Source organism: Rhizophagus irregularis, chromosome 13, assembly GCF_026210795.1.
Source record: "Rhizophagus irregularis chromosome 13, complete sequence".
Lineage (NCBI taxonomy): Eukaryota > Fungi > Glomeromycota > Glomeromycetes > Glomerales > Glomeraceae > Rhizophagus > Rhizophagus irregularis.
In genome coordinates, this window is record NC_089441.1 from 4333139 (window position 1) to 4356702 (window position 23564).

A 23564-nucleotide genomic window follows, 5' to 3' on the forward strand; every position below is an offset into this window, starting at 1 on the left:
TTATAAATGATTTAATGATTTTAAAATTATTATTGGATCAAAAAAAATATTAATAATAAAAAAAAAGTTCTTTGTTAACGAAAGATATCATTGTAATTTATGATATTTGTTTTTTTTAAAAAAAAAAGAAAAAACAAAAACAAATCAATTATAATGATTGCCAAGAAAAGAAAAAAAAGTCCCGAAACTTGAATAATTTAAAATACTTAATAAAAGATATATATATTAAAGGATTTGTAAACTAATGTAAACTAATGTAAGGTATGTAAGATATGTAAGATATGTAATATATGTGAAAATTTTTTTTTTTTTTAATTAATTTATTTGACATAAAAAGTAGTAATTGTAAACAGTAATTTTAAATAAGTTACTACTGAAAATAGTAAATTGTAAACTAATAGGAAATTATTGTATATCATTTATATCATTTTATTTATGTTTACTATATTTATACATATGATTTTTTTTTCTTAACCAAAAGGAAAATAATTTTTTTCACTTTTCCCGTATCGTATCGTATACAAAACATATAAACATTATTCAATCGTTTCAATAAATATATATATACATATAACAATCACACCATAAAATTTTCTTTCCTAATATTCCCATACTATTTTATTATTTTATTATCTAATTATAGTTAAGAATAACTTTATACAGTATATGGTTCGGCTTATGTATTTTGTCAATTATTTTTGATGTTTTTAGTAAATCACATGATATTCATATTGTATTTTACTATATTTATATAATTAATGATTTTAATCTAATTTACATGATTAATCTATTTGCATGATTAATCATTACTTACAAATTACTTATTTTTTCCGGTTGATTAGATATGCGTTTACTTACTTACATTAGTTATAATTACAAATTGTTTTAAAATGAATGATAAGAAATTTTATTTCACGAATATAGACTTCTATTCTGTTTTAATAACTTCTATTCTGATTAATAATTTTATTATCGATCGTCCTCTCCAAAAATTGAATAGGGGGTTTCATTCAAAAAAAAAAAAAAAAAAATGTTTCATTTAAATAAATTTATTCGTTATTCAGGATCCTACATCAATCTTGGTCTAACGATTGCAGATACTGTGTAATTTTACTTTTTATTGATATCATAATTATTTAAAATGATATCGGTTTGGCTGAGGAAAGGATCGTCTTAACCAACAATTTTTAAATTTTATGGGTCTATAATTTAGGGTTTTAGATCCGGATTATCCGTTTCCGTGACTTCCGCCCGTTGTCAATATACTTTAAAGTTATCTTTAAAAAAAAAATAAGCTATTGATTTTTTTCATTTAAAATTAAGGTTTATCCTTAAAACTGACATCAATTCTTCACGTGTTTTTTTTATTACAGGTAAATTTTTAATTTTTTTGTAAGGGGGGGTGTTGTTACTGGCATTATGATATTAGCGTACTTATGATTCCTCCTTTGATTTCCATTAAAAGACGTAAAATGTCATTAAATCCCACGTTATGATGGTTTGTTTCAGGGTATAGGAAATCATATGACTCTTATACCGTAGAATTCTGGGAAGGAGTTCAAGAATATCTCACTGAATGCAATAAGGGATATCTTCCAAAAAGGAAGAAATATCGTGATGAGCATGAAAAATGGCATGTCTCCTATATTTTGAGATACAGTCTCTTTAGAAGTTCCGAGGAACCCTGTAATGAAACTAAGAATATCTTACTGAATGCAATAAGGGATTCCAGATCTTCCAAAAAGGAAGAAATATCGTAAAATGTCATGTATGTGATCTTTAGAAATTCCGGGGAATCCTGTTCCGGGGAATCCTGTAATTACTGAATGCAATAAAGGATATTCCTGTTTTCCTAGATCTTCCAAAAAGGTAGAAATATCGTAAAAATGTCATGTCTCCTATGTTATGAAATACGTGCTCATTGGAGTTCTCACTGAATGCAATAAGGGATATTTTCCAAAAAGGAAGAAATATCGTGTCTCCTATAAGATACGTGCTCTTTAGAAGTTCCAGGGAATCCTGTAACTAAGAATATCTCTCCGATCGTTTAGATCTTCCAAAAAAGGAAGAAATATCGTGATGAACGTCATAGGAAATCCTATATTATGAGATATGTACTTTCGGGAATTCATCTCACTGAACGCGATATGCTTTCTTAGATCTTCCAAAAGGAAGAAATAAGTCAATAAACAATTCCAACGGATAAATAGACGTGTCAAATTCACATGACTGACGCCACACCCGGATTGTAGACTTATAGATAATGCATCTAATTGTGAATATATGCTAATAAATATCTTTTCAATGCGTATAATGACTTAATGAGCATCCCGATTTTAACACACGAGATGTAATAACGAACGTAAAAGACAATGCTTAAATAGATCAATCTAAAGCTCTAAAAAATTTTACTTTATTTGATACATTAAAGAAAATTTATATACTATGTGCAGTGCAAGAATCTTATTATTGATTCAGCCATGAAAAACTTAAATAATATCCCATTAATCTAAAATTCTAAAAATTTTTATTTTATTTGACACATAAGAAAATTATATTTGTATACACACATCTATATGCAAAAATCTAGAGTTCTAAAAATTTTTATTTTATTTGACACATAAGAAAATTATATATATATATACACATCTATATGCAAAAATGATCCAGCCATGAAACCTATCTTAAAACCTAAAGCCTCACAAAGTAGATAATATATCACGATTGAAATCTCAATTTCTATTTTATTGGTTCAACAATGTATAACCATAAAATCACGAATTTTATGGTTCTATTTTCATTTCAATTTCTTCTCCTCCTCCTCCTTCTCCTCCTTCTTGTTGTTGCTGCTGTTGCTGTTGTTGTTCAGGTTGAGTAGGTAAAATAACATGTTGTTGTTCACTACATGCTAATAATGTTTGTATTTGAAATTGTAATTTATAAGTTTGTTCCAATAAATTTGTTAAATGAGTTTTTTGGGTATCAGATTCCTAAAAAAATTGATTTTTTTTTTAAGAAAAAGAATTTATTAATTAATATTCAACTTATCATAAATATATAAAGAAAGTACCTGTAATAGTGAATCACGAGTTTTAATCAATTCATTAATTGCAGTATTACTCGTTGAACTTTCGGTTTTAACCTAATTAATATTAATTAATCTTTCACGTTATTAAAAAAATTTTATGGGAAAAAATATTTTTATAAAAAAACTTGCCTCATCTTTTTTTTCAATCTCCTTCTTTCTTTGAAGTTCCATATTATCAATATTTTCTTTCAATTCTTTTTCATGATTTTTATAAATTTCATAACATAATATAACTTTTTGTCGTTTTTTTTCTTCTTCTTCATTATTATTATTATTATTATTTTTATCACCACTATTACCTTCTTTATTTATTAAAGGTGAAGAAGAATAATCTAATAATGAATTAAATAATTCTCCACTAGATTCTATTAATGATTCTAAAGTTGATAAACTTGTTATCGTCAATGATTCTAATGGTGATGGTGTTATAGTAGTAGTAGTAGTAGTATTAGTAGATAAAAAAATATCACTTGATGATGATGGAAAAGTGGTATTTAATGATGGATTTGTAGGAATTGTAGGAATTGATATAAAAGGTGAAAATGTAATATTATTATTGTTGTTATTATTACTATTATTATCTGTCATAATTAATTAAATTTTTTGATTATATTTTATATAAAAATAAATCAAAATTATATTAATTATGATCGTGAAAATTGATACGAAAAAGTAAAGAAAAAAATAATTAAAATAATAATTTGGAAAATATTTTGTAAGTATTGAACTTATTATAACTGAAAAGATGAAAATTTCTAATAATAAAATTTCAAAAATCATTTAAGAGTTAAAATTTTTTTTTTTTTAGTTCAAAAAAAAAAAAGTTTTTAAAGAAAAAAAAAAAAATTTTTTTTTATTTGGTTAAGCCACTGTGATTATCAATCAATTCACATGATTTTCATACGTTTGGGTGAAAAAACATTCTGTTATTAATAATATTTTTTTTTTTATGGGATATTGTGAAATAAATAATTCAGGCTAGATAATAAATAATATCACATTCAAAACATCATTTGATTGACTTATAATGCAATAATGGAATTTAAGTGAAATAAATAATTCTGCTATATAATAATTAAGTTAGACAGTAATAATTGTATAATAATCGTATTAAATATAAACCTTGCATACGGTAGTAACGGTTTTGTTATGTTTATTGTTAACTAGTTGTAAGAGGATTAATCAATACCAATTTGTACATATCGTATTAATATCAATGCTATTCTATCTTTTCCCGGTGATATTTATAAATATTATAATATTTGAAAGTTCGCTAATATTATATCTCGGAAAAAAAAAAAGATATTTATTCTAAGCTAAGAAATTATTATGGAATTTTACCTCGGATATTATAATATTTGAGTTCGCTAATATTATATCTTACAGAAAAAAAAAAATATTTATTCTAAGCTAAGAAAATATTATTGAATTTTACCCCCACTAGATCCCCCAAAATCATAATAATATTTTAAGAAATTATTAAACCCAAATATATACACTATTACATTTATATGTGTTATATATTCATTTATTTTCTATTCATTTTTCGATTTCTTTATAAAAGGTACTTTGATTCTAACAATTATAAAAATGATTAACATAGCTAAAGAACCTGAAGCGTAACAAATTCCAGATCCTGAAATCCAATATAATCCGCAAGCAGCAATTGGTCCGAACGCTCTACCTAGTTGTCCAGAAGATCTAAACTTTCCTAAAGCTTCTCCTTTTGGTATTAGGGTATTAATATTTTGCGTATCATCTTCTCCTTGAACTTCATCTATTTGTTGCAGTTCATCATCACATTGCATTGAAGCTATTGATGTTAAACAATTTACTACAGTAGCAGAAGTAAGAGCCAAAAAAGCAGCACCAATATAAAGCCAAGTTATACCATCAATATAAAGCAAAGTTTTACCATTTGATAATTTGGTCAAATATGAAATAATGGCTAAAGCAATTGAACATGATAATACTCCTTGTATTACCAATCTTTTCTCTCCTATATTATGCGCTTTACGTCTAACATAACCTCCTTGTATAATAGCTGATAATATACCTATGAATCCTAATAATTTACCATTTTGCATATTTGTGAAATCGAATAAATCGAATGTTAAGAATGTTAAAGTAAATTCCATTCCAGCAAAAAAGAATAAATAAAGGAAATGTATCCAATTTAATATTCTTAAATTTGATTTTCTTTCTGATACTGAAATTGTATTAATATTATACTCTGGTTGTTCTTCTTTAGTGTTGAAAGATTCTTCTTGTTGAGATGAATTTTTTTTTGAAATTTTTGCTGTTTCTGGTAATGCTAAATATATATATAATGTTTCAACACTTAATAATATTAATGCTACAAATGCTGGCATTGAATATGGATTTAAACCCCATTCAACAAATTGAGGAAATAATTTTGCTAGATCTTTTGATGCAAAATATGCTCCAAGTGCTGGTCCTAATGTAAATGAAATTGCAAATGCTATTCCAACTAATGCCTGTAATATAAAATTACATTAATTAAATATCAAAAATAATGTGTAAAGCGAAAAAATATATATAATTTGTTCATGCATATGCATGAACGGATTATTAGATGGGTAAACCGTAAAATACCCATCCAATAAAAGTATTGCTTATCACATGATTAACCTTGTCACAAATTACTTACCAAGCCTCTTGATCTGGTCTTTTGCGTTGTAACATCAGACACAATAGCTATGGATAATTGTACATTTCCTTCACTTAACCCACCAACTATACGAGCTAATACGAACCAACCAAATGATCTTGCAAATAACCATAGAAATGTCGATATAATATTACCAATCTATATTCAAAAATATGGAAAAATAGTTAGTATAAATATACGAATTACACACACATATAAACCGAACGGAAAAAGCACTAACCATAGTAACTAACAATGTTTTTCTTCTCCCAAATCTATCAGAAAAAGCTCCAATAAATGGTGATGCAGCAAATTGTAGAAAAGAATATAATGATCCTAATGCTCCACCTAATAATACTAAATCCCATTTCGGATTTGTTCCTCCTCCTATTATTTCTTTAAATATTTGTATTTGCTTTAAAAACAAACTTAATAATGTATTCTATATAAAAAGAAATATATTTTATTAAAATAAAATAAATAAAAATAAAAATAAAATCAAGTATACCTCATCGCCTTGTTCTCTAACCCGATATTCTTGTAATAACCTAGGGAATAATGGTAAAATTATGGTAAAAGCTAAAATATCAAGTAATAAGGCAATAAAGACCACTCTAACAGTCTTTGATGCAACTTTTGGTGAAGTATTTTCATTATTTTTTATTTCTGTTTTTGAAGACATTGTAGAAATTGTTAAAATTTATTTTCGCGTGTGGTGACCGCAACTATTAAAAATTCTGACCAGTAAACACTCATCTTATCAGACTGCGGGTTTGATTGGGCAGATCTTCATCGTATAATACAAATATATATAAAACTGAAATAACGAACGGAATTTACCAGACCAATAATTTGAAACACCGAAACTTTCTCTAAATTGGGTACTTGTCAATGCGTCCATTAAAGTTTAATACAGACAATCAAAAATTAAAACGTTTCATCTTAATAAATGATTTTCCTAATTTGTTTTTTTTTTAAAAAAAAAATATGTATGTATAATATTGTATATTATATTAATAATAAATGTATGATGGTAATATATCTCTTGCAATATTTGCAATATACATAATGCATAATTTTTATTTCAAGAAACAAGAATTTGAGTATTCAAGGAAATACTTTTTTTAAGGTAAAAAAAAAAAAAATCCTTTTTATATATATATATATAATTTGCATTGTTTCAAATTTTTTTTTTTCGATCTTACCCTTCGAAAAAAAATAAATTTAAACACACGATTTCTTGCTTTTTCTTTGTCGTTTGTAACAGCTGAATAAATTCATACATTCACATTGCCACACAGGACTTTAACGCGGTTAACTGCATGCATAAATTTTCTATTTATATAATATATTTTACATTCAAGCTGCGGTATATGCTAAATAAAACGTAATTATGCGTCAGAAAACTAAAAATGAGTTAATACTAGTTAACGCAAACGTCCAAGACCCATGTGATATATAGAACCAAGATGAACAAAAGTTTATTTTATTGCGTGTAAAAAGTACATGCGAATGTGAGAAAGTATATATGCGTATAAAGTATGCATATATGCGTATAATGGTTAATTAATTAAGAAACCTTCTTAAAAAAACTTGGAACAAATTTTTTTTTTTAAAAAAAAAATTGGTATGCATTTATTTAGATTCTGCTGTTGAAAATATTCGGCAAGATGGCTTTTTCTTCCTCACCAAATTTATATTAATTGAAAAGAAAAAAAACCACAAGATTGGTTGAAAATTTTGAAAATTGTAAATTCCCATTTTCGCATGTTTTTAAACCTTTCTTTTTTGCAATTTTAATCCGGATCATCTAATCCTGGTAAAAGTCTATGGGAAACCTGATGATAATCTGGTTCTGTAATTAGTGATTGGTGGAAAAATTATTATAATTTAGGCGGGAATTATTTGTTTGTATTAGATGAAACGCTAAAAAAAAAAATTCTTGTTTAAATATATTAAAATTATATTACAAATTAGTAATAAATCCTTTATTACCTAATATTTAAACATTAAATGTTAATAATATTTGTTTGATTGCAACTGGCTGAACATTTTTCTTTCTCTTTTTTTTTTAATTATCACATTATTCACATTATTTATAATGATTATAACGGAAATATCTCTTTCATTACACGCAGTATTAATATTGTTATTATTTATTATAATCGATCCGGTTTAAAATAAAATCATTTGAAAATCCTAAAAATGTTTTCCTTTCGTTGATACAATCATAGGTATATTTATTTATTTATTTGTTTTTTGTTTATTATAAACCTGTTTAAATTAAAGTGCTAATTAAAATAAACCACTTGGCTGTTTTTTAGGATTCCATGATGAAGACCAAAATAAAACAATCGCTCTTTATATGTAATGTTATAGTAAATACTTGATGAATTTCAAGTAATATTGGATGTGTTACCAGATCATCGTACTATATTTTATATCATTTAACAACATTTCAAATTTGTATTACAAAATTATAATTTGTATTACTATAACTTCCATGTTACTTTCAAACGAGTGGCTGTTTTAGGTATCACAGGTATAAAAAAAAAATTGGATATAAATATATATTATATTCTTCTCCATTTTTTACGGAGTTTTTTTTTTTGTTTTTGTGAGACTTTCAAATATAGATTTGAGTAATATTTTGATCTATATTACCCTTGTAATTTCACACTTTTCTGAAAACCTTCAAAAAGGTTCAGTAACTTTCTCCCTTTAAACGCAAGAGAAACGATGCCATTTACTTGCCTTCCTTATATTACCGTATAATCGATTTATTCCACTTTCATTTTTTTCTACTCTTTACCTAAATATCAAAGTACTTTCTCTTGCTTTATCGTTTCTCGTCTTTTTTTCTTTTGCAAAATATTATAAATATTACCTACACTAAAAAATTTAATAACTTTTTACTCATCTCATCTGAATAAATCTTTTTTAAAAGAAAAAGTGTAAAAATTGTACAAAAGCTTTGTTCATAATTTCTCTTAGACTTAATTTTTTTTTCTCTTATTCGAACTATTTTTTTTTTTAGACCTTTTTTCTTCTTCTCTTCTCTTTTTTTTTAATATTATCTCTTTTGTTAAAATTTTTTTTTTGACTCGCAATCACAAAAAAGTATATATATATATATTTCCTTTTTTATTAATTATTTTTATTTTTATTTTATTTCTCTTCTCTTTTTTTTTCTGCGAGTGTATAAAAAAAAGTTCCTTTATTATACTATTAAAATCTACTTAATAATATATTATATCTTACTATTATATTAAGAAATATAACATCGTTTGTTCCTCTTTAAAGATGATCCCGCGTACCATGATGGATGACTCAACGTCCAAGGGTAAAGCTGATTTACATCAGCCAAAGGCAAATAATAAACCACAGGGTCAGGTTAGTGTAACTTCACCAATAGTTTTTTATGGTTAATGATTTTGATCGTTCTTGATCAAGACTTGATACATACATTATATTTGCATACCCATCTTAGTAATGTAATTTAATAAGATTCCTTAACAAAAAAACTAAACTATGTTTTCTTTTTTATCTCACTTTCTTCCCCTCTCTTTCTTTTTTCAACCTTCCAACACTCCAACATTATTCTCCAATCTTCCAACCTTCCAACTTTTCAACACTACTTCCACCTTTCATACCTTATTCATATGTAGCAATTGGCTGCTCTTTTAAGAGGAAAACTTGACTATGATTATGATATGTTTGGAACACAAAGACAAGAAGTTAGTCGTTCAAATAGTGCTCCGCCAACTCAAGTGGTGGATCAGCTTAGTCGGTTCGATCCTTCAGAAATAGATCCTTCTTCATTAGATCCACGTTTAGACCCTGATTATCCAGCATATTTTTATGCAAATTCACGTCTTGATCCCAGACTTCCACCTCCTTTGTATACTCCAGGGCAATCTTGGCAATTATGGGCTGGTAGCGGTTTAGGTGGTTTAAACAATAAATCTAATAACGGTTCTTCTAACCAACCTCCAAAATCTAAAATTTTGGAAAAATTTAGAGGTTTAGGTATGTATCATTTAAAATCTGTCATCATAAAAAAAAAAAGAAAGAAAAAGAGTATACTCATAAATAAGTTTTCTTTTTTTATTAAAAAAAAAAGAAAAAAAAAAGAAACAGTAATGAGTTTACAATGATTAATATCTGTAGATCAGTATCACTTTTAAAGTATTAAATTAAATATTTCCATTAACCTATTAAGTCAACAATTTCCATATTTGTAAAAAAAATACACACTTTAAATATATGACACATATTCACGCATTTAATATACATAAATTCTCAACTAATATATCCAAAATATTTTCTTTTTGATTTTTCATTTATAAATAATTTTTTAACAAATTTTATTTTTACCTTGATGTTGTCATTTGTAATTATTTTATTAGATGCCGATGATGATTTTCTACGTGAACATCCCTTGGATCAAAGTTTAGAACCGGAAAGTCATTCAACATTTGGAGCACAACAGGATTTTCCCAATGAAACTGGTGGTCAATATGAACAATTCGGTACCCATGTTGGCAGCAGTGCTGCATCGCTTTGGAGGAATGAATTGACATCTCCACCACCTCAAATGGGAGCTAATGATCCAAATTCACAAAATAAACGGAAGAATTTAGTTGATATGATCCAAGAAGATTTCCCACGAACTCCCTCTCCAATGTATGCTCTTAGACAAGCTCAAGCACGAGAACGTCAAGCACTTGCTGAAGCTAATGTAGTTCCATCAAATACTAATGTCGATATGGGAAATGATACGTTTGACGTTCATGATCTTAGAGCTGCCCTTGAATTGGAAGATCCACTTGGTCACTCAAACCATTATTCAAATTTGCGTATTCCACAGAATGATGATGAACATATGAATATGAAATCCGTTGTTAATGCCGCTCTAGATGAAGATTATGAACATCGAATAGGAGCCTATACAAGGGGAACTTCACCTCCACCTTCACTTCGTAATACTAAATTTTCTCCACCACCTCGTGCTTCATCTACACCACCTACTCAAAATCATTTTCGTAATCATGCCCTTAATTTTCCACAAGAATTTCATGGAGATTTGTCTCATAATGATTTATACTATAATTTAAAAAGTTTGGAAGGAACTGTATGTATTGTTTACTATTTCGAAAATAATAATTATTATTATGCAACAATGTTACAATTAATTAATTTGATATAATTTTCTTTAGGATGATTATGAAGCTCTCCAACAGGCTCATCTTATCCGTCAACAACAACTTAAGCAACAACAGCAACAACGTTTGAAGATGCAACAATCGCAATACAGCTCTTTGTTCAATGATAGTCCCACTTCGACCGGATATCAATATGGACTTGGTGATTATTTTTTTTTTTCTTTTAATATTAATTTTAAAAAATTAATTAATTTACATCTTTTTTTTAAAAAAAATACTTTCGTTTGTTTATTAATTTAACATTTTAAAATAAATTATCTGCAGAGCCCTATAATTCTTCTGTATGGGATGCACGCGACGAAGCTGTTTTAAGTCGAAATCTTCTTTCGGCTGATTTAGCATATGGACGTAGTAATTCTTTGAGTGCTTTAAGTTCTGGACGAGGTTCTATAGACTATCAAAAAGCGCTCCAACAACAACAACTTGGTTCAATCGGTGGTAGTAGAGCCGAACAATTGCTATCGTCTGAATATGGTACAACAAAAGCTAGTCCGTATTATAATTCATCTAATCTTAGCAATAACGGTGGTTTGAGTTCTCTTGCACAAACACGTGCTGCAAGTCTTGCTGAGAAAAATTTACGTATACAATCTCAGCAATTGATGATTCAACAACAACAACTTAAACAACAACAAATGATACTTGCTAGAGAACAATTGCTAAGACATCATCATTCTGCTGAATATTTGAATGGCATTGGTGGATACGGTGGTATTGCTAGTGGACGTCGTAGTCATGATTTGAGTTCTAGCATTTCAGATCCTGGTCATGGAATGAGAAGTCCTTTATTAGAGGAATTTAGAAATAACAAGAATAAGAAATATGAACTTAAAGTAAATAAAAATTTCTTAACTAAATAAAAATTCCTTTTTATTAGGAAGAAATATTAACTTATGATTTTTCTTTATAGGACATTGTTGGTAATATTGTTGAATTCAGTGGTGACCAACATGGATCACGATTTATTCAACAAAAATTAGAAACTGCAAATAGTGAAGAAAAACAATTAGTCTTTGACGAAATTCTCCCCAATGCTTTGCAATTGATGACTGATGTTTTTGGTAATTATGTAATTCAAAAATTCTTTGAACACGGAAATCAAATGCAAAAGACGATCTTGGCTAAACAAATGGAAGGTCATGTTTTATCATTGGCATTGCAAATGTATGGATGTCGTGTTGTTCAAAAGGTATGTATATATAGTGGTTTGATAGATGAAAATTTTTTTTTTTTTTTTACTAAAAAAATTATTTGCACTATTTTTTTCGTCAGGCCCTTGAACATGTTCTTACTGAACAACAAGCTACTTTGGTTAAAGAACTTGATGGACATGTACTTAAATGTGTTAAAGATCAAAATGGCAATCACGTCATTCAAAAGGCTATTGAACGTGTCCCAGCTGAACATATTCAATTCATTATTAATGCTTTTCACAGTCAAGTATATAATCTTGCTACACATCCTTATGGTTGTCGTGTAATTCAGCGCATGTTTGAACATTGTACAGATGAACAAACGGTAAGAATAAATTTTATCGTAAGTTTAAATTTTTTGAAGAAAAGGGTTATGTATATATATAATTTTTTTAATCGCTTAATTTTTTAAACTTAATTACAGAAACCACTTTTAGAGGAACTTCATCGGTATACTCAAAATTTAGTCCAAGATCAATACGGAAATTATGTCATTCAGCATGTTTTAGAGCGTGGAAAAGCAGCCGATAAATCAATGGTTGTAGCTAAAGTTCGGGGCAATGTCTTACAGATGTCAAAACATAAATTTGCCAGTAACGTTGTAGAAAAATGTGTTGCTTACGGTAGTAAACGGGATCGTCAAATGTTGATCGAAGAAGTTATTATGACCAAACCTGATGGGTGCGTAAAATTATTTTATTTTTTTTTCGTTTTAAACGATTTATTTTATTATATTATTATAATTATATTAATTATTATATTATTATTATTATTTTAATAGTACATCACCTTTAATTTCAATGATGAAGGATCAGTATGCTAACTACGTTGTCCAGAAAATGCTTGATGTGGTTGATGGTGAACAAAGAGATTTATTAGTCGCAAAAATCAAGCCACATTTACAGTCATTGAAAAAATACACTTATGGAAAACATCTTATTTCAAGTAGGTTAAAATTCTCGTTTACTAACTAATGATGTTGTTGTCATCTCCGAAAAGAAAAAATTAGGGATGCCTTTTTTTTCTTATTTAGTTTTGTTATTATTTTGTTATTATTGTAAATGCGTATTCTTGAACAGAGGTTGAAAAGCTTATGATCATCACAGAAAATCAGAAAAATAGTCAAAACGGCGGCGGTCTTTCAATTGACGGAATGTCAAGTACCGGCCTAGTATCACCCGTTAGTTCTACTACACCTCTTGGCACTGGTAATAATACTCCAGATATGTCATCATCACCACCTGTCGGTCCTGTTACCAACGTACCAGCACCAGTTATGCCCGAACAAATCTAAAGAAGACTATCTCCTAACGATGTTATATATATAATTTTCATTTTTTTTTTATATTAGTGGGTTATATTCCTTTCCTACTTTTTAGAATCGGTTTTGGTTTGGAAATAAGGAACCCAATATTAATTTATATATATATATATAATTTTTTTTTTTTTTTGCTTTTATATATCTTTTTGCACGAACTATATATACCTAATATTTTCTTGATGACAATAATTAAAATAAGTTGTTGTATATAATAACTAGTTTCTTGTCATCAATCTTATATAAAATACAATATTACCCTTTTTTTCTTTTTATTTTTTTGAACATATTTTTGATCTTTTACCCTTCTTACTACTGTACAGGTGTACTTAAAAAAAATATTTATATATATTCTTCCCCCCTTTTCTTTTTTTCTTCCTTTGTTTAAAAAAACTTTTTTTTTCTTGTACGTACTATTTTTTTTTTATTTTATATTCTTTGCATAAAGCAAAAAAAAAAAAAATTATCTTAATATTTCTAAATTTATTTTATTTTTTTTTTGTTTGAATCGAAACAATGAGGTTAATGATATTTTTATAAATAATTTATTGATTCATCTTTTTTTTAAAAGATGAGGATATTATTGTAAATGAAAGATTTATTTGTGATTGTTAAAGAAAAAAAAATTTTAGTAATTAAAAAAAAAAGTCTTTTTTTTATAAACATATTATTAAATGATGTAAAATCAGCATTTATAATTTAAATTATTATTTTTTTTTTCAGGTTATTAACTTGTTATGAATACATTTTATTTTATCTTTATTTTTTATTTTACTTTTTGCATTTTTGTTATTATTTTAATTTAATAAATTTAATAAAAATAGAGAGGATTTTTTATCTCGGTAATTATTATCACGTGATTGTATGAATTAACAGATTTATTTAAAAAATTTAAAAAAATCAAAAATCAATAAAATCAATATATGGTGTACATAACATACATATATATATAATAATATAAAGAAAAAACATATAAAAAAACTATAACAAAATATAAGTGATATAAGTGATATAAAATTTTTTTTCTTTTTTTTTGCGTATCAAACGCAAAAAAAGTACATATAAAAAAAAATAAATGTTTTTTGATTATATATTTTTGATAAATTATATTTAAAGTCAACTTGTGAAAGTTTTTCTTTTTTTTTTAAAAAAAAAAGTCTATTCTTTTTGAAAAATATATATTGTTTATAATATATATATATAATCGTTCAATAAAATTCTCTTATTCTTCAATACTAAAGTTCTAAACCCAAATAATCGTTTCCTAAATTTTCTTTAATTTCACTTCCCCTAATAATTTATTTTTTTATTGTTTATAATTATTTTTTTTTTTCTTTGGACAAATAAATTATTGTTAAGCACCAACATAACACATATTTAAAGTATGAATTTCTTTAGCTAACCAAGCCCAATTAATATTCATTCTTCCAGTTAATTTTTGTTCATATTGTAGCAATTCATACATAAATTTAAGGTTAGGTTGAATGATAACATTAAGTCTTCTAGCTCTAACATATAAATATGATGATACCAATGATCTACCAAGATGTCTCATAATGTACGCAATTGTTATAGTAGCGGATCTAGAAACTCCTACTCGACAATGAATCAATATACTCCCATTTGATCGTCGAGCATTTTCTATAAAATTGATAAAATTAATCAACATGTTAATTATAACTTTTTCCCATTTTATTATATCCCTATTTCTTACTTACCGATAAAATTAACACAAGCATCTAAATGATTCCATAAACTATCAATACCATCATCATACAAATTATCCAAATAATGTACTTCAAATTCTTTCTTATCTAATTTAGAATCTTCACCAACAGATAAAACATGGGTAATTCCAAGGGCTTTTAACATACCAGCATTACATGCATGATTCAAGTTACCAAGATATAAAAATGGCAAAATTCTACTTGGAAAACTTCCTTCAAAAAATGGAGAAAAAAACCATGGAAACTTTTCATAATTTTCTATTTCCGGTTGCGATGATGATAATGATGTGGGTGGTGATGTTGAAGATTGCGAAGATGATGACGGTGAAGATGATGAAGAAGACGAAGTAGATGGTGATGACGGTGATGACGGTGATGACGGTGATGATAACTTTTGTTGCTCTATTTTTTTTCTTTCCCATATACGCTTCTCAATTGTTAATAACGTTGTTACATCATTTGGGTATACAAAAAAACTTCTTGTCTTCTGAAATCTAAGATATGCTTGTGGTAATCTAAGATTCTCATTATACATTAAATAAGTTAAAGTGAATAAAGAAGTTTCCGTATATCCGTCAGCACAATGAATTAATACTTTACGATCAAATTTGTTTGTTTGTAGTGAAATAAATTCACACAAATCTATTAATTTTGTTACTATCGAATCAAATGCTGCTGTATTATTGCATCCTACTCCTGATGATATACAATCAATATGAATAATATCATCCATCGGTGTTGGTCTACAAGTCGGTACATTTGCAAGTTGATCCGAAAAAACTTTTAATGCTGATTTATCTAACATATCTGCGAGATCATGTGATTCTATACAAATACTAAATTGATGCGGATTATCATCTATCAACGATATTGCAGAATCTGCTGGGTCCATATCACTTGATACTGGAACATCTTGAGTATTCCCTAGCTGAAACCAAAATCCGAAGTTTTGTTAACAGTAATTAGTCGATTAAATTTTTTTTTTAAGAAATGTTTTCTTTAAAACCAACTTCTTCAATATATTATTTACCCAAACATTATGTGAAATTTCTGATGCAGCAGTTAATATTCGCATTTCTTCTCTTTCTTGCTCCAGAAAATTAACTTTATTACGTACGATACCTTGTGTATCTATTGCAACAAGTTCTGGAAATTCTTTTTCGAAAAAAGAAAATGGATCTACGGAAAAAAAATAATTTGATCCACTAAATATTAAAATAATATGATTGACTAACTTGGTTTTTAAAGTATGTATTCACTTACCCAATATGACAAAAACTTCATAATCTATTCCATTTGGATTTTCTTCGCGTAATGCTTGTTGGGCCCATGCAGCTTGTTTAGCAATTTCCAGTACGGTATCATTCAAACCATTTTCACCATAAACAACAATATCTGACAGCGTAACGTATTTAGACACTTGGATTTTAAAATTCCGTAAATTAATTCCTTCGCCATCGTTCATTTTTAAAAAACTTCTGCGTTGACGATCATCACCGTTTGGAATAGGAGGATTGAAAATATCGGATGGATAAACAGAGCCAACTAATAAAGATTTTGATGTCTGTTCTTCAGCTTGGACTACAGTCACGCCACGATGCAAAGGAACAGGACTCTCTTGGATTCCGAAAAAACTATTTTGAGCAGAGTTCGATCCGTCTACACCATGTAACCACGGAAATAAAATATCATTTGGGAGTGGCGAGCTATGATAAGCTTCATGAATAAGATAATATTGCGATCCACTTAAAGCTCTGATTGGAGGATCCTCACAAACAAAAGGAAATACATCAAATACAGAAGGCGAAGGAGACCTAACTGTTGCAGGTGAAGAAGGCGGTGGTGATAAGGGCGAAGAGGGTGGAGTAAAAGGAGACGCTGTTAGTTGTTGCTGTTGTTCTACTGCTGCCATTTTATTACCATAAGCTGAGAATACTAAAAAAAAAAAAAACTCAAATAATTTTAATTTAAAAGGTGTGACCAAAAAAAAGTTTAAATCCGCGATAACACGATAATAAATAAATAAAATTTTCGAAAGTTATACGCTGAGCCTTACTCGTGAGCAATTTGTACAACCTAATTTAGTAATAACTAACTTTCATTGCAGCCTCAATCTTTTCTATTATTATCCTGGTACGAATCTCGTGATGACCCTGTCTAACCTTTAAATAATTTTATCGATTTACAAAGATATTTAACATATGCAAATTTAGCATACTTTTGATAACAGGTTTTCTTTTTTGTAACAAGATTCAATAAACTAATAAATAGAGTATGTTACTTGATCAGTCAATCTTTTTAATTAATTAGCGTAAATAAAACAAAATTTTAAAAGTTTGATGATCAATTCGTTCGTTCAATTTTTGTGCAAACATTTACGGAAATTTTCTCGAATCTATTTTTCCTCAATCAAACTTTCTAAACTTTACAAACTTCAGTTTAGATCCTTATAAACAAGTTTGAAGCAAGTTAAAGTACACGAGTTAGGTCAATAACTTCCCAAAAAAAATGTCATTAACCCCTGGCCTTTTCCCAATGTTGATAAGTATGTTACCCAGTTTTTGATACAGATAATTCTGGCCTGAAATTAATTTTAGCCAGGGCTAAAAACTAAAAAATTACAATTTGCTAAGAGAAATAATTTATATTAATTTTTCCAACTATCACCGGGGGTGGTGATCACCGGTGACTGAAATTATGATGATCGACCAGCATTAAAAAAATATAGTGCCAGTAAAAATTGATAATTCTGGCCAACGGTGATGATCAATTTGAAGTAAAAATCTTTTTTGAAATTTTTTTTAATTATTTTGCGTAATTAGTATGTAATTATATTTATTTTATATATTTATACCATTTGATACAGCAATTTTGTTATACAAATGATTTGTGCTAAGAATGGCAATATAGACTTATAATAATAATAATAAAATATTTATTAAGATTAGTTCAAATAATAAATTTCATAAAAGACCAGTACTTTGGAAATTTATATGGACTAATTTATATTAAGGGTTATAAAGTACCATAATATCGGTCTACAAATAATAAATTATTATAAATAAGGAATAATAATAATCATTTGTTTTATAATAATAGTTACTTACCACCAAAATTACCCATTCCAGGTTCAATAAATAAGGTTTCATCATTAATCTTCGGGTCAATCATTGATGTACATATTTTGACTTTTGGAAATACATTCGTTATTACATGTAAACCTATTAGCAAATAATAAATAAGAACTTTATTACAGAATTATATAAGATCAAAGGCATCCAAAAATAATTTACCTAATGGAGTTGCAAGAAAATTTAAGAAAATTATTTTATCTTCGGGTACATCATGATCTAATAATACTCGTATGGCCATAAGCGCAGCTGCTCCAGTCGCAATTTGTGCATCCTAATTAATTTAGGAATAATTGAATTAACAAATTTAGTTATCACAAAGATAAATTATATCTCTTACCATAAGTAGTACATAACATTCATGAATATTATCTGGTAAGCTAACAAAATGTAGCTAAAGCATAATAAAAAGATAGCATGAATTAATAACAAATTTATAACAAACACAGATTTTTTACTTACTGATGGTTCTCCAGTTTTGGGGCGAGACTGAATCAAGATTTTTCCAATTAAAGCATCTTTAACAACTCTTCTCAAACCAACTTCCATTGTACCTCCTGCACGTAAAATAGATACTCCACAAATCTAAAAAAGGAGATTGATGTTTCCATAAATAAGGTATAATTTCAAAAATAACAGTCATCTTTTGTATACAATTTAATTACCTTTTCTATACATCTTTTTCCAACATATGGTATATTAAGCGGTGTAACGACTTCATGTTTTTCATAAGTTAATTCAGATAGTGCTCTAAAGAACAAAAGTCCAAAAAAAGAATTCAAAATAAAATGTACAAAATAATTAAATAATTGCGCATAAAACTATTCGCTAATGTACTATTATAATTTACCTTTCTACAATAATAGCAACCAATCGCTCAGAATAAAATATGAAATCATCAAGATGCGTATTTTTGTCTCTTATAATAGTATGTATTCCCTATCGAAAGTAGGATTTCTTCAGACAAAACGTATAGCGAACGACAGAATTAAAGTGATATGATGAAAGTTTACCTTAAGTTGAGAAGTTTGATCCAAAATAATGACGTTCTCCGGTATTTTTTTATCATTATAATCAATCTTTAAAAGGTCCCATCGAAAATTAAATTGACGTTCATGCAATTGACGTTGAATATGTTTAGTAATTAAATCGATGGCGACTAAATTATCAAGACCACGTGGAATTATCTATGGAGTGAAAAAGTTGGCTTAAAAACACATCATACGATATAATCTTAATAATATAATAAGCATACCACATCTGCATTTTTAACAGTAGGTTGTATGTATTGATCAAAAGCCGGTTTTACAAACTTTTGATATTGCTATCATGAAACAAAAAAAATTGGATCAGAAAAAAAAAATTAGCACCTAAATAGATGTTTGTCGGAATATCATACCTGAATTACACCATTTATATCACGCCCTCGTTCACTAATATCTCGTTTTACTAAAATTAAGTTTATAAAATAATAAAGATATTTTATTTGATGACATTTTAAAACATGCTACCCAGATAATGTAATTCTTCTTACATCGACGAATAAGCCGAATGTCCGAGTCCGTGTCAACAAATACCTAAAATAATAACATTAAAGATTAGATAATGACCCATGTGACTTATATTAAGAGGATTTAATGCTTTGATAGGGAAACGTCATACATATGCTAAATTTTTTATTTTTTTTTGCCTGCGTAAATAGCGAAGTTACTAAAAATGATCAGAAATATAAATAATACGAGAGTATTTATTATATTTCACACAAATTTTAATATAGGACGGAGTATTGACATATGTAATTTCCTAAGTAATTCCTTGCAAATCCACTTTGCCTTATCAAATTGCCTTGTTGAATGTTAAACTTCAAATAATAATAACTCTACGTTATTTTGGATAAAATCCAAAATGAGCAAAATTCAAGTTTAGGAACAATCAACTATGAAGCTTCATATTGATTAGTTAATTAAATATGCTATACTCTTTAGCCAACTCTTCATAAATTAAAGTTTTTTATCGGTTCGAAATTTGTCTAAATTTTAATGCTCATTAACCATTTCCTAAATACGATGCCCCAAATGTAATTTAAATTTTACTACAAATTGAATCTACAAATTAAATCCGATAAATAAAATAATTCATACTTTGAGATCCATCAAATCCATAATTCTTTGATCGTAAAGTGCAAAAATTCCTTCAAAGATAACAACATTTGCACCATATAAAGAATTTTTTTGTGAAGTTCTAATGAACACATAAAAATTATTTTAAATGGGTATTCCAAATTATACAAAAAAAATCATAAATAAAATACCTAGAATGAGTTATAAAATCATAAACTGGGATTTCTGTTTTCTTTCTAAAATATTAAATTTATTGTATAAATTATTAAGAATTAAGAAATTTAATAATAATAGATCTTTCTAACCCTTCTTTCATATTCTTTAGCGTATATAATAATAAATCAAAATCAAAGGCATCCGGATGATCGAAATTATAATTACTAAAAAAAGAAACATAGATGATTATATATAAAATGTAAATGAAATACATTATAACTAAACCTACTTATTTTGTGCCTCTATTTTCTTTTCGAGACTTAATTCTTTATAAAAGGAATCCATACTCAAAAGAACTACCCATGGCACATTAAGGTTTTCTATAATACGTCTACATATGAAGATTCATTAGTTTAATAAGTACAAATATTTTAGTGAATATAAGAAAAGCTTACACTGCTACACTAGTTTTTCCGCTTGCACTACCGCCTATTCATAATATTTTTGTTTTAGTAAAGATCATTAATGGAATGGAATTAATTAGTATTTACCTGCAACACCAACAAGATAACAATCGAATTTCGATCCATCCAGTCTTAATTTAAGTTTGACGAATTTTGTACTCAGCTTCGAAAATGTGTTTTTTAAAAGAAATAAAGAAATATCGCGTTAGGTCTTACCTATACCAAGGTCTAGAAGTACAAAATCATAAAGCATGTAAGCCAAAAATTATTATCTCAATTTAACTTTAGTATCGAACACTTACGATCTTCCTTCGCCTCGCAGAAACACGTTATTTCTATAATTCGACATTATTGATTTAATGATCTGCAATTCCGGTTGTAATCTTAAACAATTCCTTTATCCAATCAAAATTAGTCCCCAAGAAATACCGATAAAAAAAATTTTTCTTGTTATCAACTTTTTAGATTTGCAATGGTAAGACATTATGGCATTTTCAAAATTGATGTTCTTATTCTTACGCTTGTGTTTAAAATTGTTAGAGACCTATTCTTTTACAAGGACATACTCGTTCCCTCACGCAAATCAAATATAATTATGAAGGAGATCTTCTTTTCTCTGTAGCAAAGGATCAAGTAGTGAACGTTTGGTATTCACATAATGGCGAACGATTGGGAACTTATCATGGTCATGTTGGTGCAATATGGACGGTTGATGTTAATTGTAATTGTCTAACCATATTATGTTGTATTATCATAATCTCTTGTTTAATTTAATTTTTTGATTTGGTGAAACAATTTAGCAACAAGTTCCATCTTATTAACTGGATCAGCAGATAACTCTGCAAAACTGTGGGAAGTTAGGACTGGTAAATGCTTACATACTTGGGAATTCAAAACTGCAGTTAAACGCGTTGCTTTTTCTGAAGATGATAGTATGGCTCTCGTCGTAACCGAAAATCGTATGGGATATCCAGGAACCGTAACTGTTTTTTCAGTTAAAAACGATATTGATGCAGAACGTAAAATTTTCTCATTTTTTAAAAGTTATTAGGTTAGTTAAGTTATATTAACATAATATATTTATAATTTAAATTTAGAATCTGATGAACCAACTATGATTATAAATCAGGAAGGTTCGAAAGCCATGGTTGCTGCGTGGGGATATCTCAACAAATACATAATAACTGGCCATGAAAATGGTGAAATTTCTCAATATGATTGGAAGGTTAGCTGAAAAATAAGTTCTTTTTAGAAAAGAGGTCGAATATATCGTTAACATATGCATTTAAATTGTTAGACGGGTGAAAAGATTAAATCGATTCATCCGCATACAGATGTGATTTCCGATCTCCAGATGTCAGAAGATCGCACATATTTCATTACATCCTCGAAAGATAAATCAGCACAAATTTTTGAATCAAATACACTTAATCCTTTAAAGAAATATGCTACTGATGCTCCTCTGAATTCAGCATCTATAACTCCGATTCAAGATTTTGTCATTTTAGGAGGTGGTCAAGAAGCTATGGAAGTTACACTCACTAAATTGAGACATGGTAAATTTGAATGTCGATTTTGGCATAAAATTTTAGAGGAAGAAGTGGGACGTGTAAAGGGTCATTTTGGTCCTATCAATACAATTGCCGTCCATCCGAATGGTAAAGGTTTTTCCTCTGGTGGGGAAGATGGCTATGTTCGAGTTCACCATTTTGATGAAGATTATTTTAAATTCAAATATCCCGAATTATAATAGTATTTATATATCATAATATTGGTGATATACTAATTATTATAATACAATAAATTCTTGTATTATTAAAATTTAAACGTAGAGCTTTATATGAATCATTTGTGTTTTCTATATCTAATGATTATTACATGTGTGAATATTTGCCGTTTATAAAATATAGCAAAAAAAAAACTATGTACAATCAAAATATTTTTGTCAAATTTTTTCCAGTGCTTCCATTATCACTACCGAGTTACCACGAATTACCTAAGAAAAATAGTAATAATAATAAATATTTATCAAAGAAAAAAACACCTTTTTTTACAAAGTACTAATGCTCACCACCATGCCAACGTTATGTTTTTCAGAAGACGAAACTTCTTCAACTGTATCATCTAATACCAAATTCATAAATGGATCGTAACCACGTAGAATTCCAGTTACTTTCCTACCTCCGTTCAATTGAATAAATAAACGTTTCTCCATATATCTATTAAAGAAAACAGATAGTTTAAATAATTAATTAATTGTAATGAGCTGATACAATACACGCGTCAAAAATAAGTACTTTTTTAATTCTGGTTGTGATGCTTTAGACATTTCGTTTCAAAATTTGGAGGAAATAAATTTGAAAGAGGTTTAAAAGGTTTTATTTTAGTCAGTGATTAAGTGATGATTTTTTGATCGGTCAAACGTGTCACAACTCCGATAGATTTTAACTAACACTGGTTAATATTGATGA

The 23564-nt window shown here is 27.7% G+C and overlaps 7 protein-coding genes across 7 annotated transcripts; 2 read left to right on the plus strand and 5 right to left on the minus strand.

Annotated features, from left to right (window-relative positions):
- Positions 1-2511: 2511 nt before the first annotated feature.
- Positions 2512-3676, minus strand: OCT59_005562 (uncharacterized protein; the record flags this gene model as incomplete). Its single annotated transcript, XM_025322526.2, has 3 exons — positions 2512-2990; positions 3071-3142; positions 3218-3676. 3 exons carry the CDS (start codon positions 3674-3676, stop codon positions 2784-2786), a joined length of 738 nt encoding a protein of 245 aa, XP_025166038.1. The 3' UTR covers positions 2512-2783.
- Positions 3677-4206: 530 nt separating this feature from the next.
- OCT59_005563 (uncharacterized protein) lies at positions 4207-6823 on the minus strand. The gene is made up of 4 exons (XM_025322527.2): positions 6268-6823; positions 6001-6201; positions 5760-5918; positions 4207-5586 (listed from the first exon to the last, which is right to left on the minus strand). The coding sequence occupies exons 1-4, from the start codon at positions 6439-6441 to the stop codon at positions 4624-4626; spliced, it is 1497 nt and encodes a 498-aa protein (XP_025166039.1). The 5' UTR covers positions 6442-6823; the 3' UTR covers positions 4207-4623.
- Positions 6824-9062: 2239 nt separating this feature from the next.
- On the plus strand, positions 9063-13471 carry OCT59_005564 (uncharacterized protein; the record flags this gene model as incomplete). The annotated part of the gene is made up of 10 exons (XM_066138436.1): positions 9063-9152; positions 9428-9788; positions 10169-10893; positions 10979-11126; positions 11249-11817; positions 11895-12173; positions 12257-12520; positions 12602-12858; positions 12959-13122; positions 13257-13471. The coding sequence occupies 10 exons, from the start codon at positions 9063-9065 to the stop codon at positions 13469-13471; spliced, it is 3072 nt and encodes a 1023-aa protein (XP_065997567.1).
- An 806-nt stretch (positions 13472-14277) lies between these two features.
- On the minus strand, positions 14278-17202 carry OCT59_005565 (uncharacterized protein). Its single transcript, XM_025322528.2, has 5 exons — positions 16486-17202; positions 16253-16401; positions 15214-16150; positions 14776-15136; positions 14278-14283 (listed from the first exon to the last, which is right to left on the minus strand). The coding sequence occupies exons 1-4, from the start codon at positions 17132-17134 to the stop codon at positions 14850-14852; spliced, it is 2022 nt and encodes a 673-aa protein (XP_025166041.1). The 5' UTR covers positions 17135-17202; the 3' UTR covers positions 14278-14283; positions 14776-14849.
- A 1035-nt stretch (positions 17203-18237) lies between these two features.
- Positions 18238-21442, minus strand: OCT59_005566 (uncharacterized protein; the record flags this gene model as incomplete). Its single annotated transcript, XM_025322529.2, has 19 exons — positions 18238-18260; positions 18330-18443; positions 18516-18627; positions 18694-18747; positions 18816-18938; positions 19019-19103; positions 19204-19292; positions 19367-19540; positions 19609-19677; positions 19753-19802; positions 19888-19930; positions 20495-20594; positions 20665-20709; positions 20779-20853; positions 20919-21020; positions 21085-21118; positions 21181-21224; positions 21310-21321; positions 21396-21442. 19 exons carry the CDS (start codon positions 21440-21442, stop codon positions 18238-18240), a joined length of 1395 nt encoding a protein of 464 aa, XP_025166042.1.
- An 85-nt stretch (positions 21443-21527) lies between these two features.
- Positions 21528-23028, plus strand: OCT59_005567 (translation initiation factor eIF3 subunit). Its single transcript, XM_025322530.2, has 5 exons — positions 21528-21568; positions 21634-21814; positions 21894-22112; positions 22191-22318; positions 22391-23028. The coding sequence occupies exons 1-5, from the start codon at positions 21566-21568 to the stop codon at positions 22841-22843; spliced, it is 984 nt and encodes a 327-aa protein (XP_025166043.1). The 5' UTR covers positions 21528-21565; the 3' UTR covers positions 22844-23028.
- OCT59_005568 (uncharacterized protein) lies at positions 22904-23462 on the minus strand. Its single transcript, XM_025322531.2, has 3 exons — positions 23391-23462; positions 23165-23312; positions 22904-23089 (listed from the first exon to the last, which is right to left on the minus strand). Exons 1-3 carry the CDS (start codon positions 23420-23422, stop codon positions 23039-23041), a joined length of 231 nt encoding a protein of 76 aa, XP_025166044.1. The 5' UTR covers positions 23423-23462; the 3' UTR covers positions 22904-23038.
- Between the last annotated feature and the right edge of the window lie 102 nt (positions 23463-23564).